Source organism: Phalacrocorax aristotelis, chromosome 23 (assembly GCF_949628215.1).
Source record: "Phalacrocorax aristotelis chromosome 23, bGulAri2.1, whole genome shotgun sequence".
NCBI lineage: Eukaryota > Metazoa > Chordata > Aves > Suliformes > Phalacrocoracidae > Phalacrocorax > Phalacrocorax aristotelis.
In genome coordinates, this window is record NC_134298.1 from 1,374,593 (window position 1) to 1,391,926 (window position 17,334).

Below are 17,334 nucleotides of genomic sequence, written 5' to 3' on the forward strand. Positions count from 1 at the left end.
GTCAAGGTTGGAAAAGACCCCAAAAGATCACCAAGTCCGACCGTCAATCACCAAGTCCACATCAGCAACTGTGGACTCTGCTGAGCAGATGCTGGGGGCTAGATGTGACATGACCTCTCACATGGGAGCCTTTGTGCATCCGGACAAGAAACATGAGAGCGATGCCCATTTCCTGCAAACTTTGCCACAAACAAGCCCACAGGTATGACCCAGGTGCACATCATCACCTGCCTGCACGGCAGGCCGCCAGCACTTGATCTGAGTCTTCTGCCTGCGCTGACGTGTTTCTATCCTGGAGATCCTCAGGCCTCTCATCCCAGCACTTACAGAAGCCTTCATCTGGGAAAGCACGTGGCGTAAGCCAGGAAATGAAAAGGCAGCAGTGCAGGAAGCCAGGACACAGCCCGTACCATTAGCCGGGATGGTCCGCATTTGACGTGAGCTTGTCAGAAAATTATTACTTCCCCAAAGGGTGCCTCTGGGCCTCAGGCAATGCAGGTCTACTATAAAAGGCAGCCCAACTCTCTGTCGTCTCATCCACTTCTCTCGCCTCCTTCTCCTTGGGAATCAGGTGAGAGTGAAGCCTTGTCTCCTCCTCCTCCTCCTCCTTCAGGATCAGGTCTTTCCTCGATGGGTGCCTCAGCCGATATGGGCTGTCCTAGTCCAGGGCTGGGAACTGATTCTCATGGGAGAGGGAAGGGGAGAGGAGGTCTTCCCGAGAGAGGGGCTGGGACTTAGTTGAGGTGGCTCGTGGCCTTTGGGCTGGGCAGCGCGTGCTGGGCCAGGAGGTGCCTTGGCTCCACTGTGGTTGGGTGCAGTGCTGCCCCTCATGTATCCCTGTGCTCTACTTCTTCCCTGCCCTCTCTCCCAGGTGCACCGCTGGACCAGAGACATGTCCTGCTACGACCAGTGCCAGCCCTGCCAGCCCTGCTCGCCCTGTGGCCCGACCCCGCTGGCCAACAGCTGCAATGAGCCCTGTGTCAGGCAGTGCCAGAACTCCACCGTCGTCATCCAGCCCTCCCCCGTGGTGGTGACCCTGCCCGGCCCCATCCTCAGCTCCTTCCCACAGAACACCGTTGTGGGCTCCTCCACCTCCGCTGCTGTTGGCAGCATCCTCAGCTGTGATGGAGTGCCCATCAACTCCGGGGGCTTTGACCTCTCCTGCATTACGAACCGCTACTGTGGCAGCAGATGTCGACCCTGCTAAAGCGGCTGGCAACAACTTTGGCCAAGAACTTCCAAGACCTCAGAACATGGTGCTGCTGGACAGGAGACAGAGCTTCAGGGCACTGTATTCACCTCCTCGGGCCACTGTTTTGCTCTTCTAATCCCTTCTCTCTCTTCTTTACCTTTCCTGTCACCGCCTCCCCACACCAGCCTAGCGGGGAACTGTTGGCCTCCCTCCCTCTGCAGGGCGGGCAGATGGACACCCTGCAGGAGCTCCACCGCATCTTAGTGGCTGCCCCTGTGGCTGCTCTCTGTGAACCACCTCCTTTTCTTCTTCGGACTCATTAAAGTTGTGCTGCATCCAAGCTTGGGCCTCCGAGTCCTCCTTCCTTCTGCGGCAGCTCTTCCAGTCTGCTCAGGGAAGAGGTGGAGCAAGGGGAGGGTGGGACTCACCGCAGTAGATTTTGGTGTGTGTCCTTTCCCCTGGAGCTAACAAAGACAACCCTGGCTACTCCACAGCCAATGGCTATCAGCGAGAGCATGGCTGCAAAGGGCGGCAGGAGTGGGGAATGGGAAGACAAGAATGCACACGGACAGCCCACAGCCTCCTCTCCACCTTCCCCTCCACTGCATTACGCCATCTAGAGCCCGTGGCCGGTACACATGGGCACAGGCAGGTGAGATAGCGACCTCATATAGCCCTTCAGCACCTGGCAGGGCCCAGCTGCTCTCCAGATAGGCAGGGCTGAGGTAATGCACAAGTCAGGATTAGTATCGGCCACACTCCCTGCGAAGCCAACACCCCCACAAGGCCCTCATGGCTTGTTTCAGCTGTCCACCTTCCCTGCGCAAATGCCTTGTGGCGCAAATGACTGTTAATGCTAACATCTAGTTATGCTTTTCAGTTATACTTTGAAAGTTCCTTTTGGACCTTGGCCTTCAGCCGCAGGCAATGCTCTAAATCCTGGCATCCATCCGTGGTCTCCTGGGAGCAGAAAAGGAACTCCTGGAGGCACTGCTTGGCGCACAATAACATCTCAGGCACACAGCGCCCCACGAAGCGTGTGAGGTTCCACTCATGCCCTTCCTGCCCTCAGGTCGTGGGCTGACCACGGAGGACCTCACCCCGGAGCAGGTGGATGTACCGTGAAGGACACTGTGACCCCGTAAAGAGCTTGCACTGGAAGAGGTTCCTGGCAGGAACTGCCCTCCTGCGGAGAGAAGCCCACGCTGGAGCAGGTCCTCTGGCAGGAGCTGTGACCCCGTGGAGGACCCATGGTGGAGCAGCCCGTGAAGAAATGCAGCCCGGTGGAAGGACCCACATTGGAGACTTTTGTGAAGGACCTTCTCCCGTGGGTGGGGCCCCACCGTGGAGCAGGGGAGCAGCGTGAAGAGGAAGGAGTGGCAGAGACTATGTGTAACGCAGAGTCCGCAACCCCCCTCCCCATTCAGAGGTGAGGCTCACAGGACGGTAGCTCCCCAGGTTCTCCTTTCTACCCTTTTCAAAGATGGACACACTCTTTCCCTTCTTCCACTCCCCAGGGACTTCACCTGACTGCCATGGCCTTTCAAGACCATGGAGAGTGTCTTGGCAGCTACACCAGCCAATTCCCTCAGGACTCTGGGATGCATCTCATCAGGTGCCATAGACTTGTGGATGTTCCGGTTCCTCAGGTGGTGGGAGGGGCTTTAGCCCCCTCGTCTCCATCCTGCGGTCCATTGGCTTGAGAGGGTTGAGGAGAGAGGCTACCAGCGAAGACTGAGGCAAGAAAGTTGTTGAGTACCTCAGCTCTCTCCTCGTCTCTTGATACTAGGCAACCATTCTTGTTCAGCAGGGCGGGTGCACTTTCTTTAGCTTTCTTTTTCTGGCTGTCGTACCTGTAGAAGCCCTTTAGTTATTCTTTGCATGCCTTACCTGTCCCCGCTTCCACTGCTTCCACTGCTTGCGCGGTTCCCTCTTGCTCATTAGTTTGACCAGCATATCTCAGCTCAGCCGTACTGGTCTCTTCCCTTCCTTGCCTGATTTCTTACACCTGGCAACTGCGAGCTCCTGTGCTCTATGGAATGCACCTTCCAAGGTCTGCCGGCACTTCTGTTCCCTTGTCCCTGAGGACCTCTTCCCAGGGGGTCCTGCTGACTAACTCCTTGAAGAGCTGGAAGGCTGCTTTCTGTACAAACCTTCCCACGATCAAAAAATCCCCAAACTTCCACCAACGGCACCAGCGTCTGAGCCAGGTGTTAATCGGGTGAATAATCAGTGAGAACATCCAAGGGCAACGATAGCTAGGGCAGATCCCCTCTTCCTCTGCCACACCATGCAGTGCCCCGTGCGGCCCAGCGGGTGGTTGCACAGATTTGCAAGGCTGAGGTGCCTGGCGGACTGCACATCCCCACCTCCCATCAGAACGAGCACCTCCAGGACAAAAAAGGTTTCTTGCATGGGCCTAAAAGAAGACACAGGTGAGCGACTGACCCTTCCTCCCATGGTACTGTAGAGAGAGCACCGACCAGAACAGCCCATGCTCTCTCTTTGCAGCTCACGGCAAGTACAATCCCATCCTGGCGCGCGAGGGAAGAACAGTTCCATGGCAGAAGCTCTCTCACCACCTTCTCTTTTCCCTCAGGCCACCAACCCCAGCCCCTCTCAGAAAGAGGATCTTTGGGTGCAGATCTCTGGGCGCGTAGGGGAAATAGGGCTGCCACGGGAGTGCTGAGGGCCTTTGCCCACAGCTCAGCCTTGCACAGAAGGGCCTCCTGCCAGGCTGCCAAGAGAAGAGAACTGTACTGGGCCCCTTCTCCTAGGTCCCTCCTCCCCTGAAGCCTACCGCTCGTGGAGAACAGCCTTTGGTGCTTGAACCTCAGAAATTTGGGCCTACAAAGACAGCCGAGATCATCTGCACTGACCTGCCTGTGAGACGTTGAGAGGGAACGGGCTGGGAAAGAGAGTCAGTGAGGGGCTGGATGGTTGGGGAAAGAAATGCAAGGTGGAGGGGGTCTGAGGCAGCCAAGGGAGTGGGTGTTTCTCCTCTGTCACCGGTTGTCATTCAGGACTCTTCCTAGCAGAGTCAGAAAGAGCTGAAGAGAGCAGGTGTCGTGATTTAGCCGGCAGCTCAGCCCCACACAGTCGCTCGCTCACTCCCCCACCGGTAGATGGGGGAGAGAATCAGAAGGGTAACGTTCGTGGGTTGGGATAAGAACAGTGAAATAATTAAAATTAAAAGAAACAACAACAAAAATGCAACGTAAAGAGAACAACGAGAGGCGTGAAACCCGGTGTGGGGGGGAGGGGAAGGGAGAGGGGAGAGGGGAGGGGAATGAACCGCCAAAACAAACCGCACGCGACGCAACCGCTCACCGCCCGCCGACCCAAAGCCATGCCTCCTCTGAGCCGCAGATTGCCCACCCTTGATATACTGGTCATGGTGTCACATGGTATGGAACGAACATGCCATTGGCCAGTCGGGGTCAGCCGCCCCGGCCGTGGCCTTGCCCCTCCCAGCCTCCCGCCGACGCGGCAGAGCGTGGGAAGCTGGAAAGGTTGTCGACACCCCCACCCCCCCACCCCCCACCCCACCCCGGAGGAGAATTAACCCCTTCTCAGCCAAAACCAGCACAGCAGGTCATCAACAGAGTAGCTCCCATTCACGGCTTTCCTCCCGCGCAGACCGTGGGGACTCCTTGTACATTTGAGGCTACGGCAGGAGGTTTGGTGAGCTGTGCTCTGCCCATGGCTCTAAACCTGCCACTGGTTCCCAGGTACACAAGCACAAAGGCCACCTGACATCACTGCCCACCGTCCTCTGAAGGGAACAACAGTGGGAGGAAGAGACTGCTCCTGATGGCATAGATAGGAAGCAGGAAAAAAAGAAAAGCATGGCAATGTAAAAAGCACACATGGCACTTCTAATTACCATAGTTGTTGCAGAACCAGGAAGACCTTGGCTGGCTTCCAAACACACCCGGCTGATCTCTCACGCTCCCTCCTCCACAGGACAGAAGGAGATAGAAAGGAGAAAGTAAGGTGAAAGTAAGGCTGTGGGTCAAGGTAAAGACAGGGGGATTACTAACCAAATGCTGTCACCCTTAAAGCAGGCTCGACTTGGGGAAGATTCATTTAACATAGTGCCAATTACAAATAGAGCAGGATGGTGAGAAACAGACCAAAACCCTCTAAAACACCTCCATGCCCACCTCTTTTTCACAGCCTCGACTTCCCTCCTTCGTTCATGGCTCTCTCTCTCCTCCACCCGCAAGCAGCACAGTGTAATGTGGAATGGGGGAGCGTTGTGGCAGGACACAACAGTTCCTTCCTGCCACTCTTTTCTCCTCACATTTTTCTCTGCTCCAGCATGAGTCCTTCCCATAGGCTGCAGTCTTTCAAGACCAGCTCCATCATAGGTCCAGTCCACGGCCTGCAGTCCTTCTGGATAAGACTGCCCCAGCATGGGGGTCCTCCAGGGCCCGCAGTTGGTGCCAGGAGCCTGCTTCAGCGTGGGCTCTGCACAGGCCACAGTTCCAGCAGGGGATATCCACCTGGTCCAGCACGGGGTCCTCCATGGGCTCCTGGTCCAGCGCGGGATCCTCCATGTGGATATCTGCTCCACCGTGGTCTCTCCCACAGGTTGCCCAGCAATCTCTGCACCATTGCCTGAAGCACCTCCTCCTCCTCCTCCTCCCTTTCCTCTGGCCTTGGTGTTTGCGGGACTGTTTCTCAAATGGTTTACTCTCTCCATTCCTCATTTCCTGTGTAGTCTTTTGCCCTTTCTCTAAGATGTGTTAGCCAGCATTGCTAACGGGCTCAGCGTTGTGCAGCAGATAGTCCGTGTTGGAGCCGGTTGGAACTGGCTCTGTCAGACATGGCGGTAGCCACTGGATTCTTCTCACAGGGGGCACCCCTGCACCCTTCTCCCCCACCTCCCAAAGCCTTGCCACAGAAACAGGCTGCAGTGGGTCCAAGGGAGTATGAGGCACAGTTAGAGGGATACGAATTCCAAGAGAGAGGAACCAGTCCAGGCTTCAGTAAGGCATGGATGGAATGCTGAATAAGCTTAAGATAAATGGTGTTATTCCTCACGCTTAAAGATTTTGAATAAGTGCTCTAATATGACAGCTATCTAATGTCCTTGAACTTGAGTTTGAAAGCGGCTCCCATGGGAAGGGCAGTCAGGCCTGGCTGAAGCCTCCCAGCAGCACCACCTGGACATGATCTCAGCAAGGTCAACAAAGGGAGAAGGGTGGCCCTCGGTTACACTGCCTCTAAGCTGGAGCAAAGACAAGGCAGACTAGGGTGGAGGACGCACTTAGGTCCCTTACAAGGTACCTGCAGCCTCTGTCACAAAGAGGGAACTTGCCTGACCTCCCTCATGAAACAGCAGCAGAGTTTCTGCAATTGGGCCCTGAAGCACATGTCCCTGCCTTCCTAGACACAGGTGCTGTGCCCTCAGATTCAGGTTTCTGTGGGGAGCATGGGACTCCTGGTGCTTCAACACCAAAGGCGTCCTCAGCTGCTTGACTCTCCCTGTGCCACCCAGAAAGTCAGTCCCACGTCTCACAGCAGAGCATCATCTGGACCCTGGTCCCTTCACTCCAGTACCCACTCGGTGCGAGGTCGTAGGCCCTGCCTCACTCAGCACCAGGCTGAGTGGTGGCATTGGCGTGGACATGAGGAGCCTCTGTCCCGCCCAGTCACCAGCAACACTGCCTCGTCAGGGGATACAATGCCAGGATAACGGCCTGCATAGGCAGGCAGCCTTTCTTGCTCTTTCTCCCCATACGTAAAGCAAGAAAGGGAGGACGCGAGAGGGCACAAGGGACTGCATTTTGGTTCTCTGAGCAGCTCTCTGCCAGGCCAAAGGCACCACCGTTCAGCTGCAGATGGGCTCCTTCTGGCAAGGGCAACGTGCTGCTCTGCAGTTCTCCTGGACGCACCACGGGACAGTCCCCCTGCTGTGACCTGCGCACGTCCCCATGATGAGGCTCACACAAGTACAGGCTGACCGACGTGTGCTCGTGCATGCCTCCATGGGAGCACGCAAAAATCTGTATGCTCACGTAACGCAAGCCAGGAAAACATAGACTCGTCAAGGTTGGAAAAGACCCCAAAAGATCACCAAGTCCGACCGTCAATCACCAAGTCCACATCAGCAACTGTGGACTCTGCTGAGCAGATGCTGGGGGCTAGATGTGACACGACCTCTCACATGGGAGCCTTTGTGCATCCGGACAAGAAACATGAGAGCGATGCCCATTTCCTGCAAACTTTGCCACAAACAAGCCCACAGGTATGACCCAGGTGCACATCATCACCTGCCTGCACGGCAGGCCGCCAGCACTTGATCTGAGTCTTCTGCCTGCGCTGACGTGTTTCTATCCTGGAAATCCTCAGGCCTCTCATCCCAGCACTTACAGAAGCCTTCATCTGGGAAAGCACGTGGCGTAAGCCAGGAAATGAAAAGGCAGCAGTGCAGGAAGCCAGGACGCAGCCCGTACCATTAGCCGGGATGGTCCGCATTTGACGTGAGCTTGTCAGAAAATTATTACTTCCCCAAAGGGTGCCTCTGGGCCTCAGGCAATGCAGGTCTACTATAAAAGGCAGCCCAACTCTCTGTCGTCTCATCCACTTCTCTCGCCTCCTTCTCCTTGGGAATCAGGTGAGAGTGAAGCCTCGTCTCCTCCTCCTCCTCCTCCTTCAGGATCAGGTCTTTCCTCGATGGGTGCCTCAGCCGATATGGGCTGTCCTAGCCCAGGGCTGGGAACTGATTCTCATGGGAGAGGGAAGGGGAGAGGAGGTCTTCCCGAGAGAGGGGCTGGGACTTAGTTGAGGTGGCTCGTGGCCTTTGGGCTGGGCAGCGCGTGCTGGGCCAGGAGGTGCCTTGGCTCCACTGTGGTTGGGTGCAGTGCTGCCCCTCATGTATCCCTGTGCTCTACTTCTTCCCTGCCCTCTCTCCCAGGTGCACCGCTGGACCAGAGACATGTCCTGCTACGACCAGTGCCAGCCCTGCCAGCCCTGCTCGCCCTGTGGCCCGACCCCGCTGGCCAACAGCTGCAATGAGCCCTGTGTCAGGCAGTGCCAGAACTCCACCGTCGTCATCCAGCCCTCCCCCGTGGTGGTGACCCTGCCCGGCCCCATCCTCAGCTCCTTCCCACAGAACACCGTTGTGGGCTCCTCCACCTCCGCTGCTGTTGGCAGCATCCTCAGCTGTGATGGAGTGCCCATCAACTCCGGGGGCTTTGACCTCTCCTGCATTACGAACCGCTACTGTGGCAGCAGATGTCGACCCTGCTAAAGCGGCTGGCAACAACTTTGGCCAAGAACTTCCAAGACCTCAGAACATGGTGCTGCTGGACAGGAGACAGAGCTTCAGGGCACTGTATTCACCTCCTCGGGCCACTGTTTTGCTCTTCTAATCCCTTCTCTCTCTTCTTTACCTTTCCTGTCACCGCCTCCCCACACCAGCCTAGCGGGGAACTGTTGGCCTCCCTCCCTCTGCAGGGCGGGCAGATGGACACCCTGCAGGAGCTCCACCGCATCTTAGTGGCTGCCCCTGTGGCTGCTCTCTGTGAACCACCTCCTTTTCTTCTTCGGACTCATTAAAGTTGTGCTGCATCCAAGCTTGGGCCTCCGAGTCCTCCTTCCTTCTGCGGCAGCTCTTCCAGTCTGCTCAGGGAAGAGGTGGAGCAAGGGGAGGGTGGGACTCACCGCAGTAGATTTTGGTGTGTGTCCTTTCCCCTGGAGCTAACAAAGACAACCCTGGCTACTCCACAGCCAATGGCTATCAGCGAGAGCATGGCTGCAAAGGGCGGCAGGAGTGGGGAATGGGAAGACAAGAATGCACACGGACAGCCCACAGCCTCCTCTCCACCTTCCCCTCCACTGCATTACGCCATCTAGAGCCCGTGGCCGGTACACATGGGCACAGGCAGGTGAGATAGCGACCTCATATAGCCCTTCAGCACCTGGCAGGGCCCAGCTGCTCTCCAGATAGGCAGGGCTGAGGTAATGCACAAGTCAGGATTAGTATCGGCCACACTCCCTGCGAAGCCAACACCCCCACAAGGCCCTCATGGCTTGTTTCAGCTGTCCACCTTCCCTGCGCAAATGCCTTGTGGCGCAAATGACTGTTAATGCTAACATCTAGTTATGCTTTTCAGTTATACTTTGAAAGTTCCTTTTGGACCTTGGCCTTCAGCCGCAGGCAATGCTCTAAATCCTGGCATCCATCCGTGGTCTCCTGGGAGCAGAAAAGGAACTCCTGGAGGCACTGCTTGGCGCACAATAACATCTCAGGCACACAGCGCCCCACGAAGCGTGTGAGGTTCCACTCATGCCCTTCCTGCCCTCAGGTCGTGGGCTGACCACGGAGGACCTCACCCCGGAGCAGGTGGATGTACCGTGAAGGACACTGTGACCCCGTAAAGAGCTTGCACTGGAAGAGGTTCCTGGCAGGAACTGCCCTCCTGCGGAGAGAAGCCCACGCTGGAGCAGGTCCTCTGGCAGGAGCTGTGACCCCGTGGAGGACCCATGGTGGAGCAGCCCGTGAAGAAATGCAGCCCGGTGGAAGGACCCACATTGGAGACTTTTGTGAAGGACCTTCTCCCGTGGGTGGGGCCCCACCGTGGAGCAGGGGAGCAGCGTGAAGAGGAAGGAGTGGCAGAGACTATGTGTAACGCAGAGTCCGCAACCCCCCTCCCCATTCAGAGGTGAGGCTCACAGGACGGTAGCTCCCCAGGTTCTCCTTTCTACCCTTTTCAAAGATGGACACACTCTTTCCCTTCTTCCACTCCCCAGGGACTTCACCTGACTGCCATGGCCTTTCAAGACCATGGAGAGTGTCTTGGCAGCTACACCAGCCAATTCCCTCAGGGCTCTGGGATGCATCTCATCAGGTGCCATAGACTTGTGGATGTTCCGGTTCCTCAGGTGGTGGGAGGGGCTTTAGCCCCCTCGTCTCCATCCTGCGGTCCATTGGCTTGAGAGGGTTGAGGAGAGAGGCTACCAGCGAAGACTGAGGCAAGAAAGTTGTTGAGTACCTCAGCTCTCTCCTCGTCTCTTGATACTAGGCAACCATTCTTGTTCAGCAGGGCGGGTGCACTTTCTTTAGCTTTCTTTTTCTGGCTGTCGTACCTGTAGAAGCCCTTTAGTTATTCTTTGCATGCCTTACCTGTCCCCGCTTCCACTGCTTCCACTGCTTGCGCGGTTCCCTCTTGCTCATTAGTTTGACCAGCATATCTCAGCTCAGCCGTACTGGTCTCTTCCCTTCCTTGCCTGATTTCTTACACCTGGCAACTGCGAGCTCCTGTGCTCTATGGAATGCACCTTCCAAGGTCTGCCGGCACTTCTGTTCCCTTGTCCCTGAGGACCTCTTCCCAGGGGGTCCTGCTGACTAACTCCTTGAAGAGCTGGAAGGCTGCTTTCTGTACGAACCTTCCCACGATCAAAAAATCCCCAAACTTCCACCAACGGCACCAGCGTCTGAGCCAGGTGTTAATCGGGTGAATAATCAGTGAGAACATCCAAGGGCAACGATAGCTAGGGCAGATCCCCTCTTCCTCTGCCACACCATGCAGTGCCCTGTGCGGCCCAGCGGGTGGTTGCACAGATTTGCAAGGCTGAGGTGCCTGGCGGACTGCACATCCCCACCTCCCATCAGAACGAGCACCTCCAGGACAAAAAAGGTTTCTTGCATGGGCCTAAAAGAAGACACAGGTGAGCGACTGACCCTTCCTCCCATGGTACTGTAGAGAGAGCACCGACCAGAACAGCCCATGCTCTCTCTTTGCAGCTCACGGCAAGTACAATCCCATCCTGGCGCGCGAGGGAAGAACAGTTCCATGGCAGAAGCTCTCTCACCACCTTCTCTTTTCCCTCAGGCCACCAACCCCAGCCCCTCTCAGAAAGAGGATCTTTGGGTGCAGATCTCTGGGCGCGTAGGGGAAATAGGGCTGCCACGGGAGTGCTGAGGGCCTTTGCCCACAGCTCAGCCTTGCACAGAAGGGCCTCCTGCCAGGCTGCCAAGAGAAGAGAACTGTACTGGGCCCCTTCTCCTAGGTCCCTCCTCCCCTGAAGCCTACCGCTCGTGGAGAACAGCCTTTGGTGCTTGAACCTCAGAAATTTGGGCCTACAAAGACAGCCGAGATCATCTGCACTGACCTGCCTGTGAGACGTTGAGAGGGAACGGGCTGGGAAAGAGAGTCAGTGAGGGGCTGGATGGTTGGGGAAAGAAATGCAAGGTGGAGGGGGTCTGAGGCAGCCAAGGGAGTGGGTGTTTCTCCTCTGTCACCGGTTGTCATTCAGGACTCTTCCTAGCAGAGTCAGAAAGAGCTGAAGAGAGCAGGTGTCGTGATTTAGCCGGCAGCTCAGCCCCACACAGTCGCTCGCTCACTCCCCCACCGGTAGATGGGGGAGAGAATCAGAAGGGTAACGCTCGTGGGTTGGGATAAGAACAGTGAAATAATTAAAATTAAAAGAAACAACAACAAAAATGCAACGTAAAGAGAACAACGAGAGGCGTGAAACCCGGTGTGGGGGGGAGGGGAAGGGAGAGGGGAGAGGGGAGGGGAATGAACCGCCAAAACAAACCGCACGCGACGCAACCGCTCACCGCCCGCCGACCCAAAGCCATGCCTCCTCTGAGCCGCAGATTGCCCACCCTTGATATACTGGTCATGGTGTCACATGGTATGGAACGAACATGCCATTGGCCAGTCGGGGTCAGCCGCCCCGGCCGTGGCCTTGCCCCTCCCAGCCTCCCGCCGACGCGGCAGAGCGTGGGAAGCTGGAAAGGTTGTCGACACCCCCACCCCCCCACCCCCCACCCCACCCCGGAGGAGAATTAACCCCTTCTCAGCCAAAACCAGCACAGCAGGTCATCAACAGAGTAGCTCCCATTCACGGCTTTCCTCCCGCGCAGACCGTGGGGACTCCTTGTACATTTGAGGCTACGGCAGGAGGTTTGGTGAGCTGTGCTCTGCCCATGGCTCTAAACCTGCCACTGGTTCCCAGGTACACAAGCACAAAGGCCACCTGACATCATTGCCCACCGTCCTCTGAAGGGAACAACAGTGGGAGGAAGAGACTGCTCCTGATGGCATAGATAGGAAGCAGGAAAAAAAGAAAAGCATGGCAATGTAAAAAGCACACATGGCACTTCTAATTACCATAGTTGTTGCAGAACCAGGAAGACCTTGGCTGGCTTCCAAACACACCCGGCTGATCTCTCACGCTCCCTCCTCCACAGGACAGAAGGAGATAGAAAGGAGAAAGTAAGGTGAAAGTAAGGCTGTGGGTCAAGGTAAAGACAGGGGGATTACTAACCAAATGCTGTCACCCTTAAAGCAGGCTCGACTTGGGGAAGATTCATTTAACATAGTGCCAATTACAAATAGAGCAGGATGGTGAGAAACAGACCAAAACCCTCTAAAACACCTCCATGCCCACCTCTTTTTCACAGCCTCGACTTCCCTCCTTCGTTCATGGCTCTCTCTCTCCTCCACCCGCAAGCAGCACAGTGTAATGTGGAATGGGGGAGCGTTGTGGCAGGACACAACAGTTCCTTCCTGCCACTCTTTTCTCCTCACATTTTTCTCTGCTCCAGCATGAGTCCTTCCCATAGGCTGCAGTCTTTCAAGACCAGCTCCATCATAGGTCCAGTCCACGGCCTGCAGTCCTTCTGGATAAGACTGCCCCAGCATGGGGGTCCTCCAGGGCCCGCAGTTGGTGCCAGGAGCCTGCTTCAGCGTGGGCTCTGCACAGGCCACAGTTCCAGCAGGGGATATCCACCTGGTCCAGCACGGGGTCCTCCATGGGCTCCTGGTCCAGCGCGGGATCCTCCATGTGGATATCTGCTCCACCGTGGTCTCTCCCACAGGTTGCCCAGCAATCTCTGCACCATTGCCTGAAGCACCTCCTCCTCCTCCTCCTCCCTTTCCTCTGGCCTTGGTGTTTGCGGGACTGTTTCTCAAATGGTTTACTCTCTCCATTCCTCATTTCCTGTGTAGTCTTTTGCCCTTTCTCTAAGATGTGTTAGCCAGCATTGCTAACGGGCTCAGCGTTGTGCAGCAGATAGTCCGTGTTGGAGCCGGTTGGAACTGGCTCTGTCAGACATGGCGGTAGCCACTGGATTCTTCTCACAGGGGGCACCCCTGCACCCTTCTCCCCCACCTCCCAAAGCCTTGCCACAGAAACAGGCTGCAGTGGGTCCAAGGGAGTATGAGGCACAGTTAGAGGGATACGAATTCCAAGAGAGAGGAACCAGTCCAGGCTTCAGTAAGGCATGGATGGAATGCTGAATAAGCTTAAGATAAATGGTATTATTCCTCACGCTTAAAGATTTTGAATAAGTGCTCTAATATGACAGCTATCTAATGTCCTTGAACTTGAGTTTGAAAGCGGCTCCCATGGGAAGGGCAGTCAGGCCTGGCTGAAGCCTCCCAGCAGCACCACCTGGACATGATCTCAGCAAGGTCAACAAAGGGAGAAGGGTGGCCCTCGGTTACACTGCCTCTAAGCTGGAGCAAAGACAAGGCAGACTAGGGTGGAGGACGCACTTAGGTCCCTTACAAGGTACCTGCAGCCTCTGTCACAAAGAGGGAACTTGCCTGACCTCCCTCATGAAACAGCAGCAGAGTTTCTGCAATTGGGCCCTGAAGCACATGTCCCTGCCTTCCTAGACACAGGTGCTGTGCCCTCAGATTCAGGTTTCTGTGGGGAGCATGGGACTCCTGGTGCTTCAACACCAAAGGCGTCCTCAGCTGCTTGACTCTCCCTGTGCCACCCAGAAAGTCAGTCCCACGTCTCACAGCAGAGCATCATCTGGACCCTGGTCCCTTCACTCCAGTACCCACTCGGTGCGAGGTCGTAGGCCCTGCCTCACTCAGCACCAGGCTGAGTGGTGGCATTGGCGTGGACATGAGGAGCCTCTGTCCCGCCCAGTCACCAGCAACACTGCCTCGTCAGGGGATACAATGCCAGGATAACGGCCTGCATAGGCGGGCAGCCTTTCTTGCTCTTTCTCCCCGTACGTAAAGCAAGAAAGGGAGGACGCGAGAGGGCACAAGGGACTGCATTTTGGTTCTCTGAGCAGCTCTCTGCCAGGCCAAAGGCACCACCGTTCAGCTGCAGATGGGCTCCTTCTGGCAAGGGCAACGTGCTGCTCTGCAGTTCTCCTGGACGCACCACGGGACAGTCCCCCTGCTGTGACCTGCGCACGTCCCCATGATGAGGCTCACACAAGTACAGGCTGACCGACGTGTGCTCGTGCATGCCTCCATGGGAGCACGCAAAAATCTGTATGCTCACGTAACGCAAGCCAGGAAAACATAGACTCGTCAAGGTTGGAAAAGACCCCAAAAGATCACCAAGTCCGACCGTCAATCACCAAGTCCACATCAGCAACTGTGGACTCTGCTGAGCAGATGCTGGGGGCTAGATGTGACACGACCTCTCACATGGGAGCCTTTGTGCATCCGGACAAGAAACATGAGAGCGATGCCCATTTCCTGCAAACTTTGCCACAAACAAGCCCACAGGTATGACCCAGGTGCACATCATCACCTGCCTGCACGGCAGGCCGCCAGCACTTGATCTGAGTCTTCTGCCTGCGCTGACGTGTTTCTATCCTGGAAATCCTCAGGCCTCTCATCCCAGCACTTACAGAAGCCTTCATCTGGGAAAGCACGTGGCGTAAGCCAGGAAATGAAAAGGCAGCAGTGCAGGAAGCCAGGACGCAGCCCGTACCATTAGCCGGGATGGTCCGCATTTGACGTGAGCTTGTCAGAAAATTATTACTTCCCCAAAGGGTGCCTCTGGGCCTCAGGCAATGCAGGTCTACTATAAAAGGCAGCCCAACTCTCTGTCGTCTCATCCACTTCTCTCGCCTCCTTCTCCTTGGGAATCAGGTGAGAGTGAAGCCTCGTCTCCTCCTCCTCCTCCTCCTTCAGGATCAGGTCTTTCCTCGATGGGTGCCTCAGCCGATATGGGCTGTCCTAGCCCAGGGCTGGGAACTGATTCTCATGGGAGAGGGAAGGGGAGAGGAGGTCTTCCCGAGAGAGGGGCTGGGACTTAGTTGAGGTGGCTCGTGGCCTTTGGGCTGGGCAGCGCGTGCTGGGCCAGGAGGTGCCTTGGCTCCACTGTGGTTGGGTGCAGTGCTGCCCCTCATGTATCCCTGTGCTCTACTTCTTCCCTGCCCTCTCTCCCAGGTGCACCGCTGGACCAGAGACATGTCCTGCTACGACCAGTGCCAGCCCTGCCAGCCCTGCTCGCCCTGTGGCCCGACCCCGCTGGCCAACAGCTGCAATGAGCCCTGTGTCAGGCAGTGCCAGAACTCCACCGTCGTCATCCAGCCCTCCCCCGTGGTGGTGACCCTGCCCGGCCCCATCCTCAGCTCCTTCCCACAGAACACCGTTGTGGGCTCCTCCACCTCCGCTGCTGTTGGCAGCATCCTCAGCTGTGATGGAGTGCCCATCAACTCCGGGGGCTTTGACCTCTCCTGCATTACGAACCGCTACTGTGGCAGCAGATGTCGACCCTGCTAAAGCGGCTGGCAACAACTTTGGCCAAGAACTTCCAAGACCTCAGAACATGGTGCTGCTGGACAGGAGACAGAGCTTCAGGGCACTGTATTCACCTCCTCGGGCCACTGTTTTGCTCTTCTAATCCCTTCTCTCTCTTCTTTACCTTTCCTGTCACCGCCTCCCCACACCAGCCTAGCGGGGACCTGTTGGCCTCCCTCCCTCTGCAGGGCGGGCAGATGGACACCCTGCAGGAGCTCCACCGCATCTTAGTGGCTGCCCCTGTGGCTGCTCTCTGTGAACCACCTCCTTTTCTTCTTCGGACTCATTAAAGTTGTGCTGCATCCAAGCTTGGGCCTCCGAGTCCTCCTTCCTTCTGCGGCAGCTCTTCCAGTCTGCTCAGGGAAGAGGTGGAGCAAGGGGAGGGTGGGACTCACCGCAGTAGATTTTGGTGTGTGTCCTTTCCCCTGGAGCTAACAAAGACAACCCTGGCTACTCCACAGCCAATGGCTATCAGCGAGAGCATGGCTGCAAAGGGCGGCAGGAGTGGGGAATGGGAAGACAAGAATGCACACGGACAGCCCACAGCCTCCTCTCCACCTTCCCCTCCACTGCATTACGCCATCTAGAGCCCGTGGCCGGTACACATGGGCACAGGCAGGTGAGATAGCGACCTCATATAGCCCTTCAGCACCTGGCAGGGCCCAGCTGCTCTCCAGATAGGCAGGGCTGAGGTAATGCACAAGTCAGGATTAGTATCGGCCACACTCCCTGCGAAGCCAACACCCCCACAAGGCCCTCATGGCTTGTTTCAGCTGTCCACCTTCCCTGCGCAGATGCCTTGTGGCGCAAATGACTGTTAATGCTAACATCTAGTTATGCTTTTCAGTTATACTTTGAAAGTTCCTTTTGGACCTTGGCCTTCAGCCGCAGGCAGTGCTCTAAATCCTGGCATCCATCCGTGGTCTCCTGGGAGCAGAAAAGGAACTCCTGGAGGCACTGCTTGGCGCACAATAACATCTCAGGCACACAGCGCCCCACGAAGCGTGTGAGGTTCCACTCATGCCCTTCCTGCCCTCAGGTCGTGGGCTGACCACGGAGGACCTCATCCCGGAGCAGGTGGATGTACCATGAAGGACACTGTGACCCCGTAAAGAGCTTGCACTGGAAGAGGTTCCTGGCAGGAACTGCCCTCCTGCGGAGAGAAGCCCACGCTGGAGCAGGTCCTCTGGCAGGAGCTGTGACCCCGTGGGGGACCCGTGGTGGAGCAGCCCGTGAAGAAATGCAGCCCGGTGGAAGGACCCACGTTGGAGAATTTTGTGAAGGACCTTCTCCCGTGGGTGGAGCCCCACCGTGGAGCAGGGGAGCAGCGTGAAGAGGAAGGAGTGGCAGAGACTATGTGTAACGCAGAGTCCGCAACCCCCCTTCCCATTCAGAGGTGAGGCTCACAGGACGGTAGCTCCCCAGGTTCCCCTTTCTACCCTTTTCAAAGATGGACACACTCTTTCCCTTCTTCCACTCCCCAGGGACTTCACCTGACTGCCATGGCCTTTCAAGACCATGGAGAGTGTCTTGGCAGCTACACCAGCCAATTCCCTCAGGACTCTGGGATGCATCTCATCAGGTGCCATAGACTTGTGGATGTTCCGGTTCCTCAGG

At 56.6% G+C, this 17,334-nt stretch overlaps 3 protein-coding genes across 3 annotated transcripts; all 3 read left to right on the plus strand.

The window, feature by feature from the left end:
• The first annotated feature begins 892 nt into the window (after window positions 1-892).
• On the plus strand, window positions 893-1,207 carry LOC142067781 (feather keratin Cos1-1/Cos1-3/Cos2-1-like). Its single transcript, XM_075116740.1, has one exon. The coding sequence runs from the start codon at window positions 893-895 to the stop codon at window positions 1,205-1,207; it is 315 nt and encodes a 104-aa protein (XP_074972841.1).
• Window positions 1,208-7,775: 6,568 nt separating this feature from the next.
• Window positions 7,776-8,453, plus strand: LOC142067783 (feather keratin Cos1-1/Cos1-3/Cos2-1-like). The gene is made up of 3 exons (XM_075116742.1): window positions 7,776-7,833; window positions 7,953-7,955; window positions 8,137-8,453. The coding sequence occupies exon 3, from the start codon at window positions 8,139-8,141 to the stop codon at window positions 8,451-8,453; it is 315 nt and encodes a 104-aa protein (XP_074972843.1). The 5' UTR covers window positions 7,776-7,833; window positions 7,953-7,955; window positions 8,137-8,138.
• Window positions 8,454-15,021: 6,568 nt separating this feature from the next.
• On the plus strand, window positions 15,022-15,699 carry LOC142067756 (feather keratin Cos1-1/Cos1-3/Cos2-1-like). Its single transcript, XM_075116696.1, has 3 exons — window positions 15,022-15,079; window positions 15,199-15,201; window positions 15,383-15,699. The coding sequence occupies exon 3, from the start codon at window positions 15,385-15,387 to the stop codon at window positions 15,697-15,699; it is 315 nt and encodes a 104-aa protein (XP_074972797.1). The 5' UTR covers window positions 15,022-15,079; window positions 15,199-15,201; window positions 15,383-15,384.
• Window positions 15,700-17,334: the final 1,635 nt, after the last annotated feature.

What these genes read in the sequence shown, in the direction of transcription:
- LOC142067756 (XM_075116696.1), top strand. Translation starts at nt 15,385, where the DNA reads ATGTCCTGCTACGACCAGTGCCAGCCCTGCCAGCCCTGCTCGCCCTGT.
- LOC142067783 (XM_075116742.1), top strand. Translation starts at nt 8,139, where the DNA reads ATGTCCTGCTACGACCAGTGCCAGCCCTGCCAGCCCTGCTCGCCCTGT.
- LOC142067781 (XM_075116740.1), top strand. Translation starts at nt 893, where the DNA reads ATGTCCTGCTACGACCAGTGCCAGCCCTGCCAGCCCTGCTCGCCCTGT.